The sequence below is a fragment of the Acyrthosiphon pisum genome, chromosome A1, assembly GCF_005508785.2.
Source record: "Acyrthosiphon pisum isolate AL4f chromosome A1, pea_aphid_22Mar2018_4r6ur, whole genome shotgun sequence".
Classification (NCBI taxonomy): Eukaryota; Metazoa; Arthropoda; class Insecta; order Hemiptera; family Aphididae; genus Acyrthosiphon; species Acyrthosiphon pisum.
Window position 1 is genome coordinate 56,045,171 of NC_042494.1, and position 25,007 is coordinate 56,070,177.

The following is a 25,007-nucleotide window of genomic DNA, read 5'->3' on the forward strand; positions in this document are numbered from 1 at the left end:
AGTTATAACTTATAAATATTCAAAGTTTAGATGAGCGGAGAAGTTGACAAACATTTCGCGGGGTAACCCCGTACCACTCCACTCCGCTCATCTAAACTTTGAATATTTATAACTCATAAACTACTCGTCCCAAATTCGATTTTCATGTATCAAAATATAAAGAAAAATATTTTGCTTTGGAATAAAAATTAAAACCCTATGTTGTCATTCAAAAAAGTAAAAAACTTAAAAAATTATAAGGATAAAAAATATTTAAAAATATAATTTTTTAAGAAAAACGTTGTTTTATAAGCGACTTGAAAGTATGTAAAAAAATATTTAAAAAAAAACTTACACTTTTTGAAATAATGAGTGTTGTTTGATAAAGGAATCACCCTGTATACTGGATGTAGTATATTAAATTGAGTGGTTCTTTTAAGTTATTACAGTGAAAACCAGGGAACTCACCCTGCTGTATAGAATGTGTCGATTTTACCTCGTCATTGTACATGAAAAATAATTCTGAGCTTATAGGTAGTCAGTGTATCAACATAATATATTATATTACTGATAATATTTTATTTTATTTTATATTTATATTGCTATTATTAATTTATTTTATTAGGTATTAGTAATATTGACATATTAATATATTTTATAGTACCTGGGTTGAATTAATTTTTGCCAAAAACCTTGCATTTTATTTCATGATTATTAATTAATCAAATACACTTAGTGTATTATATTTGTATCATATTATGTCATTGTTATAAGCTTTTGAGCCAATTGTCCCTATTGTCTCAGCTAATAGTCCCTTAAATATGATTTAGTGGTCCGTGATTGGTCCATTACATTTTATTGAGCATATAAATCAATCAATTTTTCATGCAATCTGCCATAATTATTTTGAAATTGTCATTGTGTATTGAAATTTATAATTTAAGTGTAAGTGAATTGTTACAAGCTTATACGATCAATATTTTTTTAATTCAACAAAATAACTTAATGGTTTTAGATTAAATTATGATATATTATGTTTGATACTTTGATTATGACAAATTAATATATTTTTATTTCCTACAAATAAATTTTTTTTTCAAATTTTTGTCATTTTAACGAATTTCGTAAAAACTTGAATTTAAAAACTTATAAAAATGTGTGGGGGAGTCGCATTTTTCTTTCTAGTAAATGTTAATATGAATATTTGGTGGGGATTTCTAGTCTTTACTTAGAGTATTAGTTTTTGAGTTTGAACAAACATCCATATCGATTTAGGTAAAAAATAGGTACTGGTTTTCCTGATTATTTTGATTAATACTATGCATTTTTACTTTTTTTAAAAAAAATACATCAAAGTTGTAATTTTAAAGCCATTTTACTGTTCCAAAAAGTGATGAAAGACAAAAATATAATATATAAAAATACATGATTATTATAAAATCAATACTTTTCTCGTTCCTCTCAGAAATCTAAAACTAATTAACTGAAAAAGTATAATTGATTAAGTATTTAAAAAAAAAAATTGTTAGATAATAATATAAAGTCATTATAAACCAACATTTTTGAAATTATTTTGTAGTTAAAAATGCATAAAAATTTTGACTTATGCATAACATGTTGCTAAAAGTTAAATACAAGTTTCCTCAAATGTTTTTCTTACAGAAATCTAAAAATATTTTTATACACATTTCAACATTTGGAGTTCAAAATTGTTCAGAAACATCAGAACTATATATTTAAATGAAAAATAAAAATTGTTCATGAACTGTTTTAGTTATTTCGATGTACCTACTTATTTAATTCAAGAAATATTAATCGTAGCCCATATAGGGACTTGAAACTTATTGCGATTACCTATAATATTATCATTTTCCATAGATCATGAAATGTTCAAAATAATATTTAAACTAATTTCAATTTATTTACACCACAAAACTAAGTATACAACGTATTTACTGTACGTAGATATCGATGTATTAGTTAATAACCATTTTATATATATTATATTTTATATTATATTTCAAATGATAATATTATAGTAGGTATATAATATATATAGTATTTTAATAATTATTAATTTTATGTTACCCATATAGGTACCTACCACCTACGTGATGTTTTGGGCAATTCTTAATTCAACCTACCGTAATACTATAATATGGGTACCTATATATTATTATGTACCTACCACCTACGTATTGTTATTTATTATATTCTGTTGTATTACCATTGATTTTACTAGGTATATTAAAATTAGATCTTTTATTGTATGTTTACTGAACTTCTATTATATGACATACGCTCAGCACCCATTAATACAATAGTGATATTTTGGATAATAAATTCTGAATTTACGTTACAGATTGGACTTGGGTTTTTGTTTTGGGGTGCTGGTCTGACTAGCTGTGAAAATATCACTATCCATAGATAACTTTGAATATAAAAATTATTTATTCTTTAAACAGTACTAATGTAAACATGATTTTATTCATAATAGGAATATTATGAAGACAGCTCAAGATATTGCATATGTCATCTGTTACTTTAAACCTGACATGACATCGTACCAGCAAATGCTTGTACTATGTTGGGTGAAGACCAAGAATATGTTTTTCTATGAAACTGCATCGATAATTTCATTTGTGTTATGGCTGTTAAACTACAGTTGGTGGTTGGCGAGATTTTCAATAGAAAAATGTAATATTGCGTTAAACACAATCGATAAAAAACCGAATTGGATTGAATCAGAAGTCGATGGTCCCAAAAGATGTGAAGTTAAATGTGAAGTACTATACGACCCGGGACTTGAGTCAACTTTCATGGACGTGGTTTTTATACATGGACTTAGGGGTGACAAACTTAAGACATGGAAACAAGGTGTGTGGAAACAAGTGGATCAGAAACCTGAGCCCGTGGTTGTCAGGAATTCCGGATTATCCACGATGAATAAATTTGAAAGATTGGCTATCGGTAATGAGATCAAAGAGTTTACTAATTGTTGGCCCAGAGATTGGTTGCCACTGGATTGTCCATATGTCCGTGTTATAACCATCAGCTACAGTACAGACCCTTATTTGTGGAGACCTATATGGTTAAGCAAACCAGTTAGGTAAGACATACTTAATACAATAATCTATGAAAAAATGCTCCTCTTTCAACTTTGAGAGTGGTTTTTGGTAGAAAATGAGACTACATTTTTGTGGGTTAAAAGGAAAAATAAATTCACAGCATTTTCAAAATAATTTGAAATATCAAAATTCTTAGGCAAAACTAGTTTTTAGAAAAATCTGGCAACTTTCAACAAGTGTATTTTATATAATATAATATTATATTTTATATAAACAGCATTTTTCAGACATCGTTTTTAAAATATTTTTCCTATTTGTATGCTATTTATGGACGTATTGTGATGTTTTAAATTTTTTAAGTTAATTTTAGATTTGTGCATGATACAACTTTCTTTTGACAGTTAAAAGCATATAGATATTCACAGGTAAATTATACGATTTATCTTTTAAATGATTTTTGTTAATTTGCTGTAATTCGAAAGAAAAATATTAAAAATTTATATTTATAAATTTATAATACAGTAGTTATTGTAGAAACATTAAACATTATACTGTCGAGTCTCAGATGTCTCGATAACTTGAATTTTTTTCTTGCCCCTTGAAGGGTTTTCAGTAGTGTTTAAGATTTATAACTCCAAAAATAGGTACATAAATAGAAATTAATTTTTATTCCCTTGAGATTCGAGTTATCTATCAACCATCATCATTTTGATTATCACAATGACATTATTTAAATATTTAGTTTAATTTTCAACTATTATTGGTTAGGCGATCTTGATTCATAGGCAATGCTCCCTAGTTTGGTTTTATGTGTGCTTACCTCTAACACTAAATTAAAAATAGGATCTAACGTCTACATAGAAAACATAGATTCAAATGTTTTCATTTGATTTAAGATTCCATAATAGTATATACCTCTGACTCTTACGTCGGATTGTCTAGTATTGTCACAAATTTCAGCTATTGCAAGTAATAATGCAGCGTAATTTTTTTTAATAGCACTCACCGTTTTCGTGCGGCAAACCCATGTAGTCGTAGATACTGACTTTAATGTTTTAAGTTTTATATTGATGGTACTTTCAGTTTTTTTTTCAAAATAGCATGCATGTAGTACAACTTGCTTCGATAAATGAGTACTAGGTATATGACTTGAAAATGTTCAAAAAAATTAAATCTTACCTTATTTTATTTTCAACTGAAACTACGAGTACTAATATTAAATTACAATGTCCATATAGCAATGATTAAATAACGATTTTTCATTTTTCTCTTTAAATCATCCTTGAACCCCTGATAAACTTCCAGACATTTTTGATGCTTCATCAAAGCGCACAGAAACAACTGATTCTCATTTTATATCATAATCATTGATACCATCCTGTAGTAAAAGTTAAAACTACTATTCTTTTCATTTTTTCCATCAAATGGACGTCCTCCAATATCTAAGCAAAGAGTTATGTCTATTAGACTATTATTCATTAATTGTCTACTTTTCAACCTTTGTAATTATTTTTTGTGATCGAGTTTGTTCTTTTTTTTTTATCTAAAACTATGTCAGTAGGCTTAGTTTGCGAAAATTATGATAATGAGTTAGCACTATTTAAGTAAGTCTTAGATGTTAGATGGTCACAACAAAAGGTACCATCTAACCTGTGGTATGTTACGTAGCTTAGTAATTATAAATAATTTATGAGCATATATGATAAATGATAATAATATAATCACTAATTAATAAATAGGTAACTCAAATAACAATAAAATTGTCTATAATTTATGTGCATCAATAAAATAAGATTACAAAATTACAAAATATAAAACAAATAATCAAAATCTATAGGTAGATACTGAGTGCAGGCCACGCGACTTTTTTTTACCCGGCCATGATTTTGTTGGAGGCACAATACGCCGGCGGGGGGGGGAGTTCTCACCCGGTCCCTACCGTAAACACGCCTAAGACGCAATAAATAGTAATTTTATTATATATTATTATATCCCATCTAGACTCACTGCACGTATTATTAAGATTTAATAATAATATTTTAACACGGCGTTGTGTATAGGCTATTCAGGTACACAACTATATCATCTAATATAGTCTAATTTCTTCCTATTTTGTACTGGTTGTTAAAATTAAAATGTGTTAAAATGTGCATCCAGTGAGTTGTTTTTACTTTTCAAATACATTTTCGGTATGGACATACCTACCACGTGAAAATGTATGACAGTAATGTATTTATTATAGAACAAAGAACTAATAACAATAATAATATAATAATTGGTGCATGGCAAAATGTTGTCGTTTGTACCAATTACCTATAACCACAGTCCAGGGGGCAAGTTTATTCAACTAATCGTTTAATTGTGAAAATGATAAATTACAAGTTTACTTACCTAAAATTTCGATCAACGTATCTAAATATATGTATTTCTTTCCGTGTGTATGTATTCAAACTCCTTCTAAAACGGCTGCATCCATTTTGATAAAAAAATTTGTGTGTGCTTGAGTGGGTCCTTGAATAGTTTAGATTCACAATTGGACCAATCTGGGGAGGTGCTCCAACAGGGATTTTGATATTTACGATGGAAATGTTTGTTTATAAATCGTCATTATTGATTATAGGAGAAATATTATAGCAGAAATTTGTATTTATTTATCATTGGTTGCCATTGGTTATTCGGGCAGGTCCGGTACAAGCATGCATCAAATCGAATTTTCGCACATTGCCTACCAAGGTGACCGAGTAGTGAATTGCACTTATAGCAGGTGGATTGCCTTACAGGGTGGCTGAGCACTTATTGCAGCAAGTTACATCCAAAAGGAGTCGAACAATCACAATATTTTTAAGAGTTGTCTTCTTTTACATCCACTGAGACCTCACACCTCAAATTTGTATACAGTGTACATAAAACAGTATTGAAGTCATAGTTGATGATCCCGGATTTTTAGGAGTATTTAATATTTATATATTAATATATTTTGGGGGGTTATTTTATTTTATTTTTACGGACAAATCGGCGTAATTGTACCTAGCTTTGTGGAATAATTCGCATATAATATAACCTGCAAGGCTGCAACCAAAGGCAACCAACAAAAAAAAAGTTTCGATTTCCCACGTGAATCTTAAGATCCCTGTTTTACCACCTCTTTAAAAAGCGAATATCAGAAAATCCTTTTTCATTGCATATCTAGATCATTAGAACCACTAAATATTCCAAATATCAAGTTCGTACGTTTTGTATTTTAAAAACAATATTGTATAATTAGTTAAGATATTACTTGATAGATGGCGCTACTGTTGTATTCTTACAACCCCTTATTTTCCCCTTTAGGGATTGAATTTCCAAAAATCCTTTCTTAGTTGAAGCCTACGTCACAATGTCTCTCTATATGCCAAATTTCAGGCAGATCTGTCCGGTGGTTCCGGCTAGGCGCTGATGAATCACACAGGACAAGTCATTTTATATATATAGATAGATAGATAGAACATAGATATTCAGTCAGTGTTGGTTATATTGTATTATAATACACCATAATATATTATTACTCTAATTATTATAGTTATTTAAATTGTTGTATTTTTTACAGAACAACTATGAAAGATAGAGGATTGGAGATGATATCACTTCTAAGAAATTTGCATGTCGGACAGCATCCCATTACGTGGGTTGGTCATTCTAAAGGGGGATTGTTCATAAAACAAATATTAGTTCATGGTAAACATTTAATTGATTCAGCATAAGATGGATAAACCTAAGATTAATGTGTTTTTCAAAGGTATATAAATGTTATTGTTACAGCTAATGAAAACCAGGAAACTCACAAAATCATAACCAATACCAGGGGGATATTATTTTATAGTGTTCCCCATAACGGATCTCCTTTAGCCAATATAAAACTACCATTGTTTCAACGATCAATTGAATTACAAGAGTTAGTAAATGGTACAGTAGGTACATGATATAATAAACTTTGGAATGATTAATAATGGTTTTAAATTTCTGTTACAGACACACAAGTAATACAAAAACTTCAGAAAACATTTCATGAAATGATGAACGTTAATAGACAAATTCAAGTGAAGAGTTTTATTGAAACCAAATTGACACTTATGAAACTTATTTATTTAAGGATTGTTTCTATACAGTCTGCAGGTACGTCTCTACATATTTGAATGTTTATGAAGCAATAATAAAAACATAAAATTTAGTTCAAGATAAAATAAATATCTTCCTATATTATCGTCAGTGGCATGTCTAAGAATTTTCAATTGAGGGGGGATGTTATAAGTAACGTTTAAATTAATTGTGGTGGTAGTACCAAAGACATAAATAAGGGGATTTAAGGGATAATGGGTGTGGGATATAACCCCCTACTGATTATAGTATATATTATTTAATCAAAAATTAACTTTTTTTTTTATATTTTATATTAAGATCCAGGATTTGGAGATTTATATGGTGTTCCGTTGGATCATCGAAATATTTGCAAACCAAAAAATCGGTAAGAACTGCAATAAAGTTAGATTTTAAAATATATAATATTATAAAGTATAAAAACATATAAGTAATTTAAGATTATTTTAACCATCTACCATTTTGGTAAACACTAAGCACTTATAAAATACTTATATAGTAATACATTTTACAGGAATTGTTTTCTATATCAAGAGCTAGTTAATATGATACAATCATTAAAGCAATCAACAGTCGAAGAAACGGTGTAAAGATAAAAAAAAATATATTAAACATATAAAAAGTAAAGAAGAGATCATTATAATATGTCATAAATACCAATATGTCAGATACAATCAATTATAAACTATAATTATTCAACAATATTTTTAATATAAAACAAAACCATTAGTTCAAAATAATACATTAATATTTTTTGGTGAGTTATAAACAATACAATATAATTAAAAATTATTCATATTAATTTTTGCTAATCTCTATTCCAATTAACTACTGTATGCAGCAACGGTTTTTATTACAGCTAATGTTTTTTGATAAACAAATGACAATCTGTAAAAACAATAAATTATTGTTATATTGGTTAAAACAAATTGTCTTTAATTATTTTTATGTCAACACAATCTATGAGTGCTTTATGGAAAGAAAAAATAAATATTATTTTATTTTAAAGACGGCCACTAACCACTAATTTCTGTTCTAAGCCATGGGTGCCATTGAGGGTGCTTGGGGAGCTATGCCCCCCATTTTCATCCATAAACCCCAGTTTTTTAATCATATTTTAGTTTAAAATATCATATATCAGAATTTGTGATGCTAACATAACCTAACTTAGCTCCCTCTCCACCAGAAAAAATTCCCTAGTTGCGCTTATGTTTTAAGGCACCATTTAAACCACTTTATATAAAACAATTCTACAAAAAATATTGGATTTTGAGTTATACACTTATACATAATGACTTTTAACTTAGTACAAATAAATTATAATTACAAACAATATTTTATACTTACTTAGAGTCGGCTTTGCAGATGGACATATGGTTTAATGGCAACTCGTAAAGCTCACCCACCGATGGATCTAAATAAAACAATGTTTTAAATTTATATAAAATAAGACTAAAAAATGTTTAATTTATAAATTACTAAGGTGTAAAACATGTATTATTTAGTAAAATATACATATCTATTTACATATTATGCTCCATTAAATAACAATGATTATGAATTGCATGACAACCCTTATTGTGAGTAATATTATAGAATTATATAGGTATAACACAAATATGATTAAAGAACTATACCTACATTTAATATTAATCTTGAGTAGCAGGCACATATTCAAGGGGCGGTGGGGGTGATCGCAAAGTTAAGAAAATATATAAAATGTCTATACTTATATAATATAAAAATTTGACCAATGTATATTTATTGAAATTTATGATTTATCACAATTTTAAAATGTAATTTCACTAAGCAACACCAGTATACTATCACAAAGGTAAGTGAAGTTAGGCAGTGGCTTATATGGGGATATGGTGATCATACAACCCCCCCTCCCCACCGGAGACCAAATGTTGTACACAATACAACATGTATAATATAATGATATGAATATATGTTACACATTGTGTATACTGAATGTCTATTAAAATCTTTATATCCTACCCACCCTCCCACAACGTGAAAAAATCTTAGATACGCGCTACTGAAGCGAGGTGAGTTTTTAATCACAGTTTTTGATAGGTATCCCATCTATGTTTTCGTTAGGTATCATACATTATTTGCGACTTATATTAATTTGTCTTAATCTAAGAAATTGGAGCATATTTGCTTTCAATTAAATTAAACTACACTCGTTTTTAAGCTATCTAAATATTTTCCATGATTCATTTATTTCTATAGGAAAATTGTTTAGTTGTTACGTTATATTATATTTATAAAATAATGAAGATTACCAGCTGCATCTTTAGGTACGCATAGTATAGGTACTTTCAAAGCAGTAAATTCTGTTGGAAGGCTTTCAGCAAAAGTAACAATCTTCATTGGATTATCTTTTAAACATTCTAGAAAATCGTTATGGAGGGATACTAACTTAGGTGAATCTATAAAAAAAAAAAAACAATCAACAAATTATATTAAAATTGATTAATAAAAGTTAAAATACCAGTTCTTAGTTCATCCACTTCTACTGATGGCCATAAAAAGAATCGATATGCACTGTTTAATGTAGCTAATGGTGACCCATGATGCGGTGTACTAAAAAAGAATACAGATCTTGTCTTCTCAAAAAGTTTTCTCACATTTGGATCATTGCTGTTACTTGCTATAATAATTTTTTAAAACATTTAATTTGCATTTATATTTTCTTACAAGTAGAGAATTTACCTGTAACCAACATATTTTTTACTAAAAGACCACCCATAGAATGAGCCAAAAAAATTATTGGTCGGTCTCCAATACCAATAGCTAGTAACTGATGCATCAATTTGTCTGTGCGCCCTTCGAGTGTACGATGACTAAGGACACACACAATTTTTAAATAGTCATCAAGAGACAAGTTTGAAAATCATACTTTTTTTGTTTTAAAGGACAAGATGGCAACCACTCAGATAATGTTGTACTATAATCAACACCAATAACCCGAAGACCTTCTTCATCAGTGGGTAACCAATCAGACGGCCAACATTGACTATAACCTTCATTGAGAGCAGTTTGTCGTACAGTGGAATTATTCCTTTTGAGAAACAGTTATATGTAATACAATTTAATATCATTGTAAAAATAAAATATTACCCTTGTAATGAGTAAGGCCCATTTCCTTTAACATTTTCTCTATGTGGTATGTCGTTCAAAACAAACTCAAAATCACTTCCAATCAGGTCCCATTCTCTAGCTTTGACTTCTTTGTAACTATCCAAATAGTTTTGCATATCTTCACCAACTGGTCCTTTTAGTGTAGTAGTATTTGATGAGTTATGAGATTCATTCTTATTATTCATATCTATTATTAAAATAGTAATACTATAGTATAACTTTAACTACAGGTAAAAATTAAGATTATTACATTGAACTAAAAATATACAATAATATAATATATTCCCAAAAATGATCAACAAGATGGTAAAAAAAAAAAAACTGAATTAATAAAATATACTATTTTTTTTTATATATATAAAACAGGTTTGAGCCGAAAACAATTATCAAGAATAAGGAGGTAAACCATTAATGAGTATATATAAACAAATATGTAAGGGACATACAGCCAGATCACTGTAGACGTCGGATTTTTATGATTTTACATATGTGTTCCTAGTGTATACAGTTAAATGGGAGTAAGATATCATAATTATTCACGAAACACAGAATTCCTAGGAAAAAAAGCATATTTTTGGGGTTAGAAAATATTCAATAAGTCGGAGAATATTTTATAAATATTTTTAATTTTGATAATTTTATTTTTGTCAATATTTTGAAAAACATGTTATACCTAGGTACACCCTGTAAAAAAGCATTTAATGTTTATTAAAACTAACTTTCATCGAATTGTTACAACTATCAACATTTTGGAAAAATAAAATACGCCCTTAGTTGATATGATGAATATTATCAAAAATACTTTTACACAATTTGAGCAGATACCAAGAAAAAAAGGAAAAACAAAAAAACCAAGGATACAAATATTTGAAAAATATTCGACAAGTTCTTAGTGGAAAGAACACATTACAACTTCCGGAAAACTATTCACCGACTATAGTAGTCGACTTGTGATATTCTCCAGTGACATTGGTTGATGTCGAGTTGTCCTTCAGCATACACAAAAACATTCTCACAAATCGTCGTACTAAAATGACTCAGGAACATATAGAAAAATATATACGTAGTTATTCATTATTATTGTAAAATAAATTAAATTTAAAATGTTATTGTAAACCAAATTAATAATAAAATTTAAACTGAATTTGTTTAATAATCTTTTTTTTTTTATATATAGAAATAATATTTAGCATTTTTAAGGATATAAAACTTACCTGGTATTTTAAAAGAATATTAAAAGAATATATTGCCTATTTTAAACAACATAAAACCATAATATTTTAAAGATTTTATAAGAATATAAATCCGACCTCTACAGATAAGTAACCTAAAGAAATCAATATTTGTGGAGGTGGGTAACCCAGGCACCCCAATAATAATATTAATAATATTATATTATATTTACCAAAAAGGCCAAGAGGTTCATTAATATGTAGATCTTTTTCACGCCATGAAAAGCTAACACCACCTAATAGGCCATGTACAAGAACAACATCAATTTTAGCATCTTTATTGTATCTATTTTTTGGATACAATAATACTGTTTGCTTTCCAAACATATAATTTCCGTTGATTGGATCTTCATCATCCATATTTAATAATGTTCGGTTGGCCCATGACTGAATTCTAAAATTTTTGTGATTCTTCCATTCAAACAAAATACTGATCCATCCTTAATCATTTATAAATAAGTTAAAATCATGTATAGCAATATTAACAGTTAATAGAATAAATAATAAATATTGAATAGTTTTTCTAATTTTTTATACTGTGGTGATAATAAAAGATGATATTTACTTTGTACATCTATAATAAATATCTATTGAAACAATATTCGTTAGACTATACCGGTTGAGAAAATGTCTTGGATAAGATCTTTGTTTAAAGAAGCGACTGACAACAATTTTCCGATTTCTTCTGCTACTTGTTCATCGTGTTTTAAATACTGATATATTGCCATTAAAATTTGAAGACCTCCCAATTTTACCATAGCTGCATAACATAATTTAATCAATTTTAAATTTTAATTATTATAATAAATAGGTTTGATTTAAAATACTTACCAGTAACATTTGTTTCATTGTTACAATGGTGTCGTAAAGCATTTATGCTTAACTGTAATATATTATCATTGTCTATTTGCATACTTCCAAAATCTGGCGGTACATCTTCCAAGTGATAATAGTCATGCTGTTTACCCTAATAAAAATAAATAAGTATTAAGTAACAAAATATAACTAAAAATAAATAAAAATAAAAATATTAAATGTCAAATACATGGTTTTGCTTACTTTAAATGCATATGCCATAAAGTATGATAAACATTTGTGTTCATTTAATTCATTTAATTTAATTAACAAATCACGGATTTTGTATAATATTTCCTAAATCAAAATTAATTAATTATTATTCAAGGAAAATAAAAAAATTATTATTATTAATATTATTTATACATCTTTTGTCCAGCTTAAATTTCTAGGTGGTAAGAAGAATTTAGGATTAGCATTAGTTGATCGAGCCAAACCGACCAAAGTATGTGCTTCACTCATTTGCGCTAAATGTTGGAAATCTGAATCTAAAATAAAACAAAATTTAGCTAAAGATAATAATGCAAAATAAACATTTATTTTACGAGTTTATATTTACTTTTTAGATGATCAGTCATTGTGGTCAATTGTGAAGTGGCTACCCAGGATAATTTAGAATTTTTGTACTTGTTGGTTATTTCCAAAAGTTTCCAAGCCTTTTTATGTTTGAAATCATTCCATTTTTGTAAAAAAAATACCGGAGGATTTGTTGGCTGTATTATACTGTTACTATCAATAATTTGATACTCATCGAGTTCTGTACAAATAATTATATAAGATTAGAACCAATCTAAAATTACATTTCAAAATGAACCTAAGTATACAAAACACATAACAGTATTGTATTTTACACAGAATAATATTTGTATACTTCAATGTTCAATATTAAAGCTAGATATTAGTTTTATCTATTGTAAAACCTCATATTGAATTGGATTAAATTGTTAAAATATTTATTAAGAATTATTTATAACATGAAAATATATGAGAAATAATTAAAATCATCAAATGACAACAGTATTAAACAAATAAAAAAGGTAACTAATATTGAATTGTACCTATTCCTTCCAATTGCTAAATTAATTAAGAGGTATATACACATTGGACATCACAAATAAATTATAAAAATTATACTTTGATGATTTAAAGGCATCACTAGTACATCATGTACTTTTCTTATTGCCTGTATATTTGTAGGATAGGTAACTAAAGATAACTAGGTATTTAGATCGAGTTTGTGCCACCGATAGAAAATTAAATTTATTTTTACAAATGAAATGCTAAAAACATAGTTATTCAATATTTAGTAAAGGTATTAGGCACTGCTCTAGTCATAAAAAGCAGAAGATATACTTCAATGTATACCTTACTTAGATTTTTGTGTATTAATGGCACAGACAACCTATAATGTAGATGTATGGTACTTATGTACAACATAATACAAGGGTGTTTTGATATATGAGCTGACAGTAATTTTACAATATTCCTTAAATGCTCTCCAGAAGTATATAGATTCAGGTTTTATCTATGTCCGATTCTTAATTGAAATCATAAAAGTAGAAGTGAAATTTACACAAGAAGACCATCTGATGATAAATGGCATCTACTATAGTCCACAGCAGTACAACATAAATGGTATTTAGTACACAAAGTTTACCAGTGAATGTGGCTTGGTCGACAAATATATATTCTGGAGCTTTGTAGTTCAACAGCATTGGATCTTTTTGTACGCAACGTTCAATGGTCAAAACAGTCTCGTGAAACTCGTATGCCAGCCATCCCAGACTGCCAGTTACCACACAATAAGCTATGGACTCGGCAAACAAACGTATGTGGTTGCGATTTTCTGACACACTGTTGGACAGTTTGGCCAGCTTTTTGCGTAACTTACTGAATGGTATTAATCTAAACATGAATGATCCCGTCATGTTCAATGGTTTTCAGCAAAGACCTGAGACTGATTGAACATCGCCATCAATCTGACGTCGTCCAGTGTCTACAGTGTAGACCGTGTAAAGTGTTCTGTGCAGCTTCAAGCTAATGAGTATAACAATAGGTATAACATTTATCATTTATCATTACATTTATCACTGAACAATGTGATGTAAACGATCAAACGAATATGATTCGCCTTTCCATGTCGTACGATTTTTAAGCAATAATGTTATTTGCTAACGGCATTCTGTAAACAATTCAATTGCCAATTTTTTCGTCAGACTTTTTTCAACTATCAAGAATATTTGCACTGATTCTAGTTGTTTATGTTTATCACAGTCCATCTGTTATGTTTACATTTGGACAGTAACGTTTACTTTGATAACACATTACACATCACCATAGATAATATATTATCTATGCACATAACGATTAAAGAATAAAGATAATCTATTATCTATATTCCGTATTGTTCTGTGCTGGACAGTGGACACTCGACAGTCACATCACAGACTCACACTTTGCATTTGTATATAGTATAATATACTATATTGTGCCAACTTGCAGTTGTCCAATACCCACTACTGAGTACTCAGCGGTCACACCACATTAAAATAATTACTTCTTTTCACTTGACGTAAAAAAGTAAATTTAATTTTCATTTGAACCTTCAAAAAGACGTTGATTTTATAGATATTGAATTTTTAAATCAACGAATTGTAAGTAAAAACTATTTTACTATTGTATACAATAATATTTATATTGGAATGGAACTCTTAAAAAAAATGTTAAGTAATAACTTCCATAAAACTAATTATTTGGGTTTCATCGAGTGTTCTCGGAAAAATACATTAGGTAGTACCACCTTTTGGCCATATATTACAAAATGTTATGTGGCCCATAGGCGGACCCAGAGTTTTACATTTGAGTGTGCCCGGCCTTTTGTTTGTAGTTATTTTTTTTTATCTATATATATATATATAAATTAATGTAGAAATAAAATATTTTAAATTTCAAGTATGCGACACTAGTTTACTAACCAATACTTTTTTTTTTTATTTAAAAAAACATATATTTACAATCTATTTTACAATAATCAGTAAGTATGATGACAAAGTTTATATAACATTATAAAAATATTCGAATAGGAAGACCCTCAGTAGTGTCACCTGACCAGAGATGACTAACCAATACTATAACTTATTGTATACTATTTACCTATTGGTAGCTTATTGGTGATAACAATGTACTTTTTATTTTTTTTTATTAAAGAAATCAAAAGAAATGGTCACAAATTTACAAGTTTAAACAAATACAGTTTTAATTACCTACCTCAGAGTACCTTAGAGTATATTCCTAATAATTGTTATGTATATAATTTAAACTACAATCAATATGATTTTAAGGGGGCTGGAGCTTGATTCATTTTCGTTAGAAAACATACCTCACGATTTCAATCACTACGCCCAATGTAATGTTCTGATATTAATTTTGAAAGCAGATTTGAATTTTTCACTAAATTATCTATGCTTTGACGATTTTATTTTTCTGATTTTTATTTTTGTTTTACTTGGAAATTTACCAACAAAAAGAGTAAAAATAGATCATATTCATAATTCAAATTTAAATATATTGATATAGAATATGAAAAATGTGCCACAGTATAAATACAGATAAAATTTAGAGGAGAATTTAATTCTGATTTCAAAATAGCCTACTGAGCGTAATGATTGAAGTCACTGGCATTTTTTTTTTTCAAATTTTTGTAATTTTATTAAGTAATATTTTGTTGACTTGTGGGTAAATTGAAGCGTAGGTAAAATTACAGACGTACATATCTGGTCACTATGATGCCTCTATGCAACGTGATCGGTACTATATAAATTACGCACACTAATTTACTTTCAACATATTCACAAGACCCGGCCATATAAACTGAAATATAACCTAGTTTTTACTCCTTAGAATGGATTACGCTCCAGCCCCCTTAATATTACATACTTATTACTTATTAGATAATATTTTAATTTATAATTTCACAATAATAATATTAATAAATATATATTTTATACGAGCAGCGGCCCACCGGGAAATTTCCCGGTATCCAGGTCGTCCAGTCCGCCACTGGGCCACTGAAAATAATGTAATGACGAGGTGCCACTATGTGTATAATACTATAATGTTTATGCCTAAAATATAGTATATGTAATATGAAAAGCAGAAAGATTTAATAACAACATTTTTAGTTTAGAGTTTTGTTTGAAGATAAATATTTTAAATTTTCCAAAAGATACTTTTAGTGCTTACCATGTGGATGTATTAACTATTAAGATTTTTTTTTTTTTTTATAAAAATATGTTCTGAAGATTTAGTTACTAAGCATAATAAATCTTATGATTTGTCTAAACTTCATAAAATTTAATAGAAGTTATGAAATTATTAAGTTTTTCCATTTTATGAGAAAGTGTACTTTTTAGTGAACACCTACTATTATTTCAGTAGATGTTATCATTCAATTTTAAAAAGTAATTGATATCTGGTATAACATTGAACTATTTATTAAAGTTTATTTTGTAATGCTTGAAAATAATTTTTATTTGTTTATAATAAAACTGTATAATGTGATAATCAAATTTAATTTACCTATTATATGAAGTATACATTAGTAATATATTATATTATATCAAAAAAAACTTAAATTGAGATTACAGATGCGATGGAGGTACTTGAGTCATTCTATAAGGAAGTATTCAAAAGATGCCAATGGATTTCAAGTCGGCATTGTAGGTGCTGGCCCTGCAGGGTTTTATTGTGCACAACAGCTACTAAAAGTAATATAAAATTCATATTAATATTTAAACATTTTTCTTATATTCATTACGTTTTAGAAAATTCCTGGCTGTCAGATTGATATATATGAAAGATTGCCAGTTCCATTTGGACTTGTGCGTTATGGTGTAGCTCCTGATCATCCAGAAGTAAAAAATGTTATAAACACATTTACTAAAACTGCATCAAATGAAAATATACGATTTATAGGAAATGTTTCACTTGGCTGTCATATTACATTAGCCCAACTTAAACATTCATATAATGCCGTAGTATTAGTAAGTTTCAATAATGTGTTAAGTCATGTGCCAGTTAAATAATATATTTATATCCCATATATTACTATGATAAAATGTTTATTATTTATTTAGGCTTATGGAGCAGACGAAGACAGAAAATTAAATATTGCTGGTGAAAATGTATCCAATGTTGTATCAGCTACAAAATTTATAGGATGGTATAATGGTTTGCCAGCAGATAAAAATATTAAAGTAGATTTGGATGTTGAACATGCTGTTATTGTAGGACAAGGAAATGTTGCTTTGGATGTTGCTAGAATATTATTATCACCTGTTGATGAACTTAGAGTTGGTACAGTTGATGTTTTTAATTGTAGCCTTAGTTAATTTAAATTAAATATATTTTTTTTTCAGAAAACGGACATCACCGAATATAGTTTAGAGGCTTTGACACAAAGTAAAGTAAAAAAAGTCACTCTTGTGGGTCGAAGAGGTCCATTACAAGTAGCATTTACAATTAAAGAATTAAGAGAAATGTTAAAATTACCTGGAGTGAGCACACATTTTTTTGAAAACCAAATGAATGATATAGATAAAGTCATTAATGGTAGTTTTTTTAAATAAATTAAAACTTATTTACTTATTTTATATTATATTATATTTTTTTATTTATATATTATATTTTATAATATGTAATTATTACAGATTTACCAAGACCTCGTAAACGGTTAATGCAACTTATGTATGATGCATCACAAAAAACAGAAGTTCGAAACAAATTGTTTGATATATTGTTCCTGAGAACACCTATCTCAATATTAGGTACATCAAAAATAGAAGGAATTGAACTGGCTGTAAACCATTTAGAAGGTGCAACAATTGTAATTTAGTTTTATAAATATTAATAATTCTTGACAAACAAAAATATTTTCAGGAGAAAGAGCAGTGGTTACAGATGAAAAGTATACATTAAAATGTGAATTGGCTTTTCGCAGTATTGGATATCGGAGTGTTCAAGCAGATCCCGACATACCTTTTGATAAAATGTCTTCAACAGTACCTCAAAGTACAGGTATAGTGATTAATTTTGATTGTTTGACTTTATATAATTAAACATATTTTACTTTCAAAGGTGTTTATAGTGTTGGTTGGTTATCTTCGGGACCCGTGGGAGTAATATTGTCGACTATGAGTAATGCTTTTCAAGCAGCTACGTTAATCGGTCAACATTTTGATAAAGGCTTGCTTGGTGAGCGAAAGCCAGGGTATGATTACATTTCGAAAATATTAGAAGATAAAGGTATCATCATATTAGCTTGAATAAAGTTTCCGGAATAGTCAATAGAAAAAAATAATTTAATTCCAAATATTTTTTTAGGCATAATTACTGTCGATTGGAATGGGTGGATGAAAATTGACAAAGTTGAAGTGGAAAGAGGAATAAAACATGGTAAACCTAGAGAAAAAATTGTAGATATTGACGAAATGTTACAAATTGGAGGAATACTAAAATAACACTTTAAATCATAATCAAAATCTAATTTATTGTAGAAATGTTTAGATAAATAAATATTATAAATGCTTCAAAATAGAAGTTTGAAATGTTAAATAAGTTATAAGTATAATATATTTAGGAAAAATAAATTACATTTTAGTTGAGTCAATTTTTTTTACCAATTTTACTGTGTATTAATTTTTATTTTATTTTAAATGTTAATATAGAAATTTATTTTTAATGATTGTTAATTTAAAAAGCTCTAAGTATTTTGAATTTTCTTATGTTAATATAAAACAAGATAACACATTATGTTTATTATTTTATAACATTATTAATTATTATTACTATATTATATTTAATTTCAAAGAGGAGTGGAATTATTTTTCAATGATATGTGTTTTTTTGTAGTTAAAATGTTTAGATTTTTAACTTTGGGGCTGGTTCTGGTAGCAATTTGGCTTTAATTGCTACTCTGAGAAGTAAAAAGTAATACATTTCCTGTATTTTAAAAATAATCGTGTAAATAAAATAAAATTAATGAAAATCTGTAAATTTTTACAAAAAAACCAATTTTTGACAAAATTTAATTTTGGGTTATAGTGGGTCATACAATTTCAAAATACATTGATAATTTTTATTTTTATCTATATTTAAATATGTTGTTAGTTTAGATCGTCTGATTTAAATTTTCTATGTTGTAGAACAGTAGGTGTTGACCCTGAGCTAAAACCTCATATTTTTAACTTAACCAAAACATACAAAAAATAATTAAATCTGCCCTATTATTATTTAATAAGTTGAGTAATATGCATATTCAAATTTGACGTGATTAAAATTGTAAGTTCATAAAGATAACATATTTAAATTCATAATTTATATAAATATAATAATATTGACCAATTGAATTTGATAATACTATAGCATTAAGGTGGTGTATACTATAGTAGTTATAAATCCAATCATTGCTTGTGATTAATGTATTTTTGGACTTCTAAGCTGAGTGATGAATGTATTGATTTTACAATGAAAAAAATTTTGTAAACTACAAAAAAAATGTATGAGCATCTGAAATTAAAATAAAGTTAAAAATTAGAAATTCATACAACATTTTTTATTTTTAACTAATCTTTGAAAATGTAATATAACCCATTTAAGTTTTCCTACATTAAATAAGAAAAGAAACCAGAACGTCAAATTAATTATTTTTCAACTAGATATTGGATATTACCCCAAAAATTAACAAATTCTCATACAAAAATTTTCTGATTTTGCCGTTGTTCAAAATCTAATAACTGTAGGTACTTGACATTTTCATCAAATGTTTATATTATCATTTTCTATACAAAATAGAATTTTAAAAATATTTTGACTTGTTTTTATATTATATTTATAGACATTTTAAATTTAAACTTTTTTTAGTTTTTTATTTTATAAATGTCCTGCTAAATGCCTGAATCCTAGTTCAAATTTTTCCCTCCTAAACTGTAAACAAAATAGGTAGTGTCATCACTGGGTGGCTTCTTCCGTCATATTACTCATGTTTCTTTAATACTCTTATCTAATTTGCTTATTGTTCTTTGAATAGATTGTAAATATCATGTAAAAAAAAAAAATAAATAAATGTCAATAGTCAATCTATAAACGTAATTACGTAAATACCTTGTTATAATAGCAGTTTATAAATATTAAAGATCCAATGACACGGTTTTTTTTTTGTTATAAGTCTGAAGTTCAAATTTTGACAAAATTTATCAAAATCTCAAAAATGATAAAAATTTTCAATTTTTATAGCTAAGGAATGAACATTTAAAACATAGTTTCTCATAAATAGTTGATAATATAACCAAAAAATATATAAACATTAAACATAGATATTTTGTCAGGCATTTTAAATTCAAATTTCGACGTAATTACATATTAAAACAATAAAACCTTAAACCAACGATTTTAGCTATTTTGTCGTTGGTAATTTAAAATTATTATTCGTTGGTATTTGCAACTTTTAGTGTAGGTGACCTATATTATTATATTTTATATGTAAGTACACAATGTCACAATGACATTTTCAAATGTAATTTTTTGGCAAAAACTAATTACACTTTCTGTAGTAGGTAGTATAGTAAATACTAATGCTTAATACGAAAATTAATTAGGTACCTACTTTATTCACAATAATATCATAAAATATAATTACCTACTTTATAATATTAGTGGTTGACAATCGTCTTCACCGCTCAGAATTGTTTCTCGTATGCGATGATTTAACATCAATGAATTCAAATTTAACACCATCCATTATGGTGACCCACAGAGTGATATCCACTTACCCGTTTTTTTTTTTTCATATAATAGGTATATATATCGGAAAAAGTGCCTTCAATGGTTGGTTCTTCCCTCAATTCACTCAAGTCACTACATTATATTATAGAAAAAACATCATTTATTTTATGCTTATTATACGAATATTGCATAGATTGTATAATTTCTTAATTAAAAAATATATATATATGGTAGTGTAATGAAGTGGCATCAATGGATGTGGTGGAGAGAGTAGATGCAAGATGGCGATAATTATAATGGTGGCTTAAGCCGTTGTCTGATTATTATTTTCATTCCAACGCTAAATAAAAATTCCAGAAACAAAACGATCACTCTTTAGTCTTTATCCTTGTTTTCTAAAGAACCTCTGATACTTAGTATTTTTATTTACTTCTTCAGCTACTTTATAGATGTAAATACTAAATAGTACCTAATGTTTTTAGTATTCTAATTTAATTTGTTCAGTGAGTTTCCATCATTAAAAAATAAATTCAATATTGTCACTTTTGAAAATGGATTTATATACATCGTACATAAATATCAACCACAATAGTAAAAAGTTGTGAGGTGAATTTTATTTTTAAAGACCGGTCTAAGTTTGAGCCCCTCTAGACAAATTGAATTTATTTAGAACCCCCACGTATTTTTCGCTAAAAACATAGGATATTATTTGTGCTTCGATATAAAATTATCTAAATTGTAAGATGATAATTATTATTGTCTTGGAACAAAATTGTATACGTGGAAATTAGTTTGCGAGGGTTTTTTTTTTAAAGTTATATGGGACTATGTGGAGAGCTATTATATGAGTTATAGGTATATTAAAACTTTTAACCACCCGTCCCCTCCTACAAAATATTGAAAACGCCACTGATGTAAAGTTCATATGATATATCATTAGAAATTAATACCTAGGTACCTAAATAGCAGGGATGGAAAACGTTTTTGATTTTTTCGTTTTTATTTATTGAATTAAAAAATATCGTTTTTGTTTAACGTTTTTAAACGTTTTTGATTATTAAGTTTTTGATTAATGGTTTTAAAAACGTTATTTTTCTATTGTTTCCAAATAACGTTTTTGATAAAATTGTTTTAATTTTTTATAATATTAACGCGAAATATAGAAATGCACTTAATTGATGCAGTTCTCATGCTGAATCAATTAAATGTTTACCATGAACTAATATTTGTTTTATGAACAATCCCCCTTTAGAATGACCTGCAACCCACGTAATGGGATGCTGTCTGACATGCGCATTTTTTAGAAGTGATATCATCTCCAATCATCTATCTTTCATAGTTGTTTTGTAAAAAATACAACAATTTAAATAACTATAATAATTAGAATAATAATATATTATGGTGTATTATAATACAATATAACCAACACTGAATATCTATGTTTAAGTTAAATACTTAAATACTTTTTTTGGCGATTATAAATGTTTTTTTAACGATTTATTTTGATACAAAATTACTATCAATTACTTTTTTTTTTAATAAAAAATAATATTATCTATCTGTATAGTCAAATACAATGGTAATAATATTATAATAAATACAAATTTACTTGGCTAGACAGTTTGTGTGAAATCCGGTTCAGTACTTTAACGGTAATAACTTAAAATGTAAAATAATATGATTTTTATATAAAGACATAAAGTCACAACATAATATTATAGTTTCAAACGTTATATTATTTTCTGATTACCAAAAGTAAATAGCTCAGTTCTCCATGCAATGAAGAAATTTTTTATAAACTTTAATAGCTACTAATAAATATATACATTTAATGGACAAAACTCTTATCTTTCATATTTTTAATTCTGCAGACTTCGGAAAATTAAAAGTTTACTTTTTATTAGTTTAATTTAACGTTATTGACTATTTACATAGTTAGTTTATTATTAATTACTTTATATATTGCCATATTGGTATCGAGAATCTTTACAGAAAAATTATTCACATAAAAATTTAATAAATATTTACGTTTGGTATTTACGCTTAGAGAGAATAAAATAAAACTAATATAGTTGGGTGAGGGCCATAACATTTAATCAGCTATATAAAATCTTAATGACTTAATTAAATAAAATTTATGTTTTATTATTATTATCGTCACAAATTCACAACAATAATAATTATATTATCAACTGAATAAAAATGTATAGACATAAATATCTTTGTTAAAAAAATAGTTTAATCGATAAAAATCAAAATTAAATTTTTGTCCTAGGCTAATGGCTATACAGTCTATTTATTTTAACACTACGATGTCTCATTATAAGTGTTATAGTACCTATTTGAAAAAATTTTTTTTATATTTATTTAAGTTATTATTACAAAACAAAAAATTTAAATATTATATTTATTATTTAATATTATAATATAGTTGTACTGCTAGTTACTACTATTATAATAGTTATATTAGTCAGTAGTTTTACTATACATTTTTGTCGTTATCGTTTTCTTAACATTTTTAAGAGGACGCTACACCCTCATGCCTCCGTCTTACAAATGTAAAACAGAATAAAACTGTTTTGCGTGGCTAAGAACCATTCAGACTGAAATCAAATCTAAACAACCAAATTTTCACACTATTAAGAGGAGAGCATTTACTGTGTAACGTGGTTTTTATATTTTCGATATCAGAACTAAAAAAAAAACAGTTATTCCATTTTAAGAAACTCGAAAATAATGAATTTTAAATATTAAGATATATTTGTGATATCGAAAAAAAATAAAATAGCGTTAAACAGTGAATGTTTTCCTTTAAGTAGTGTAAACATTTGGTAGCTTAGCTTGGACTACAATTTGAGCGGTTCTTACCCGCGAAAAACAATTTTTGCTATGTTTTACATTTGCATTGAGAAGGTGACATCACATGCGGGTGAAGCGTCCTTTTAATGACCTGCATATTCTATATTCCCAGCAGATTATTTTTCTTTGAATTTTTATGGAGGCATAAAAATTGAATTCCAGCGAGTGGTTAATTATTAGTTACCAACTAGTATTTAAACTTTGATTGGCGGAGTTGTAGTGATCCAATATTTTGAGGGGTACCTGGCCTGGTACCCTCATCTAAACATTGAATATGTATTCTATAATTATATTTTATGGAAAATAGTCAAATTTAAATATATAAAATGCTAGCAATAACGATAAAAAAATCTTTCTGATTTTTTTTCAATAATAAAATTTTATAATGACCTTAAGTTATGTTGAAAAATATTTTGAACAACGTCAACACTTTCCCAGATGGGTAATCGGTATGTACTGTTGAAAGAATCGTCCACCGACCACCATCCACCTATTACCTATATTATATGAAAGTATGGTAAATATTTATATAATCCCTACCATCTATACCTTTATAATATATACCTAATATTATGTGTATCGAAATTTGGTTTATAACCGTTGGGATCGATATTCTTTCTTTTTTTTTCTATAATAATTAGACTATATAAACGCCTATATAATATATTGTCGCTTTGTTCTTCCTACCGCCCTCGTTGTGGTGATGCGATTTACATATGTTTTACATACCATTTTCATAACTGATGCGGTGGTGTACATTTTTTTTTTTAAAACGAGTTTCTATTTTACGGTACGCATCTAAATGTCAGTAACAGACAATGCAAAATGACACTGTGCTATAAAAGTATAGCCTATAAAGTTTCTTTACGGATTCGAAGGTACCTCTCCGTTGGGCGTCGGCATTAAGACTGACCCGCGGCCTTAATCTCGATAGGTATATCGACGCCCC

The 25,007-nt window shown here is 27.5% G+C and overlaps 3 protein-coding genes across 5 annotated transcripts in view; 2 read left to right on the top strand and 1 right to left on the bottom strand.

Moving 5' to 3' along the window:
- Positions 1 to 8,058, top strand: part of LOC100168408 (protein SERAC1) — a 9,289-nt gene extending 1,231 nt beyond the window's left edge. For both annotated transcript variants that reach the window (XM_008186706.3, XM_001948847.5), the window contains exons 3-8: positions 2,477 to 3,088; positions 6,634 to 6,761; positions 6,846 to 6,989; positions 7,056 to 7,199; positions 7,482 to 7,548; positions 7,696 to 8,058. In XM_008186706.3, the coding sequence (XP_008184928.1) occupies positions 2,477 to 3,088; positions 6,634 to 6,761; positions 6,846 to 6,989; positions 7,056 to 7,199; positions 7,482 to 7,548; positions 7,696 to 7,771 (1,171 nt within the window). In that variant the 3' untranslated portion in view covers positions 7,772 to 8,058. The remainder of the gene's footprint in view (positions 1 to 2,476; positions 3,089 to 6,633; positions 6,762 to 6,845; positions 6,990 to 7,055; positions 7,200 to 7,481; positions 7,549 to 7,695) is intronic.
- LOC100159514 (protein SERAC1) lies at positions 7,805 to 14,650 on the bottom strand. Its single transcript, XM_001948815.5, has 14 exons — positions 14,076 to 14,650; positions 12,978 to 13,175; positions 12,785 to 12,906; positions 12,623 to 12,715; positions 12,395 to 12,530; positions 12,180 to 12,323; positions 11,737 to 12,003; positions 10,311 to 10,518; positions 10,090 to 10,251; positions 9,903 to 10,033; positions 9,682 to 9,840; positions 9,473 to 9,619; positions 8,529 to 8,595; positions 7,805 to 8,069 (listed from the first exon to the last, which is right to left on the bottom strand). The coding sequence occupies exons 1-14, from the start codon at positions 14,344 to 14,346 to the stop codon at positions 8,006 to 8,008; spliced, it is 2,169 nt and encodes a 722-aa protein (XP_001948850.2). The 5' UTR covers positions 14,347 to 14,650; the 3' UTR covers positions 7,805 to 8,005.
- Positions 14,651 to 14,784: 134 nt separating this feature from the next.
- On the top strand, positions 14,785 to 20,016 carry LOC100163608 (NADPH:adrenodoxin oxidoreductase, mitochondrial). 2 transcript variants are annotated; one of them, XM_008186707.3, is made up of 9 exons: positions 14,785 to 15,072; positions 17,058 to 17,184; positions 17,242 to 17,460; positions 17,554 to 17,769; positions 17,836 to 18,028; positions 18,127 to 18,291; positions 18,356 to 18,493; positions 18,554 to 18,721; positions 18,800 to 20,016. In XM_008186707.3, the coding sequence occupies exons 2-9, from the start codon at positions 17,065 to 17,067 to the stop codon at positions 18,934 to 18,936; spliced, it is 1,356 nt and encodes a 451-aa protein (XP_008184929.1). In that variant the 5' UTR covers positions 14,785 to 15,072; positions 17,058 to 17,064; the 3' UTR covers positions 18,937 to 20,016. The 2 variants fall into 2 exon arrangements, with proteins under 2 accessions (XP_008184929.1, XP_001948763.1); XM_001948728.5 differs by having other exon boundaries at positions 17,065 to 17,184.
- The last annotated feature ends 4,991 nt before the right edge of the window (positions 20,017 to 25,007 follow it).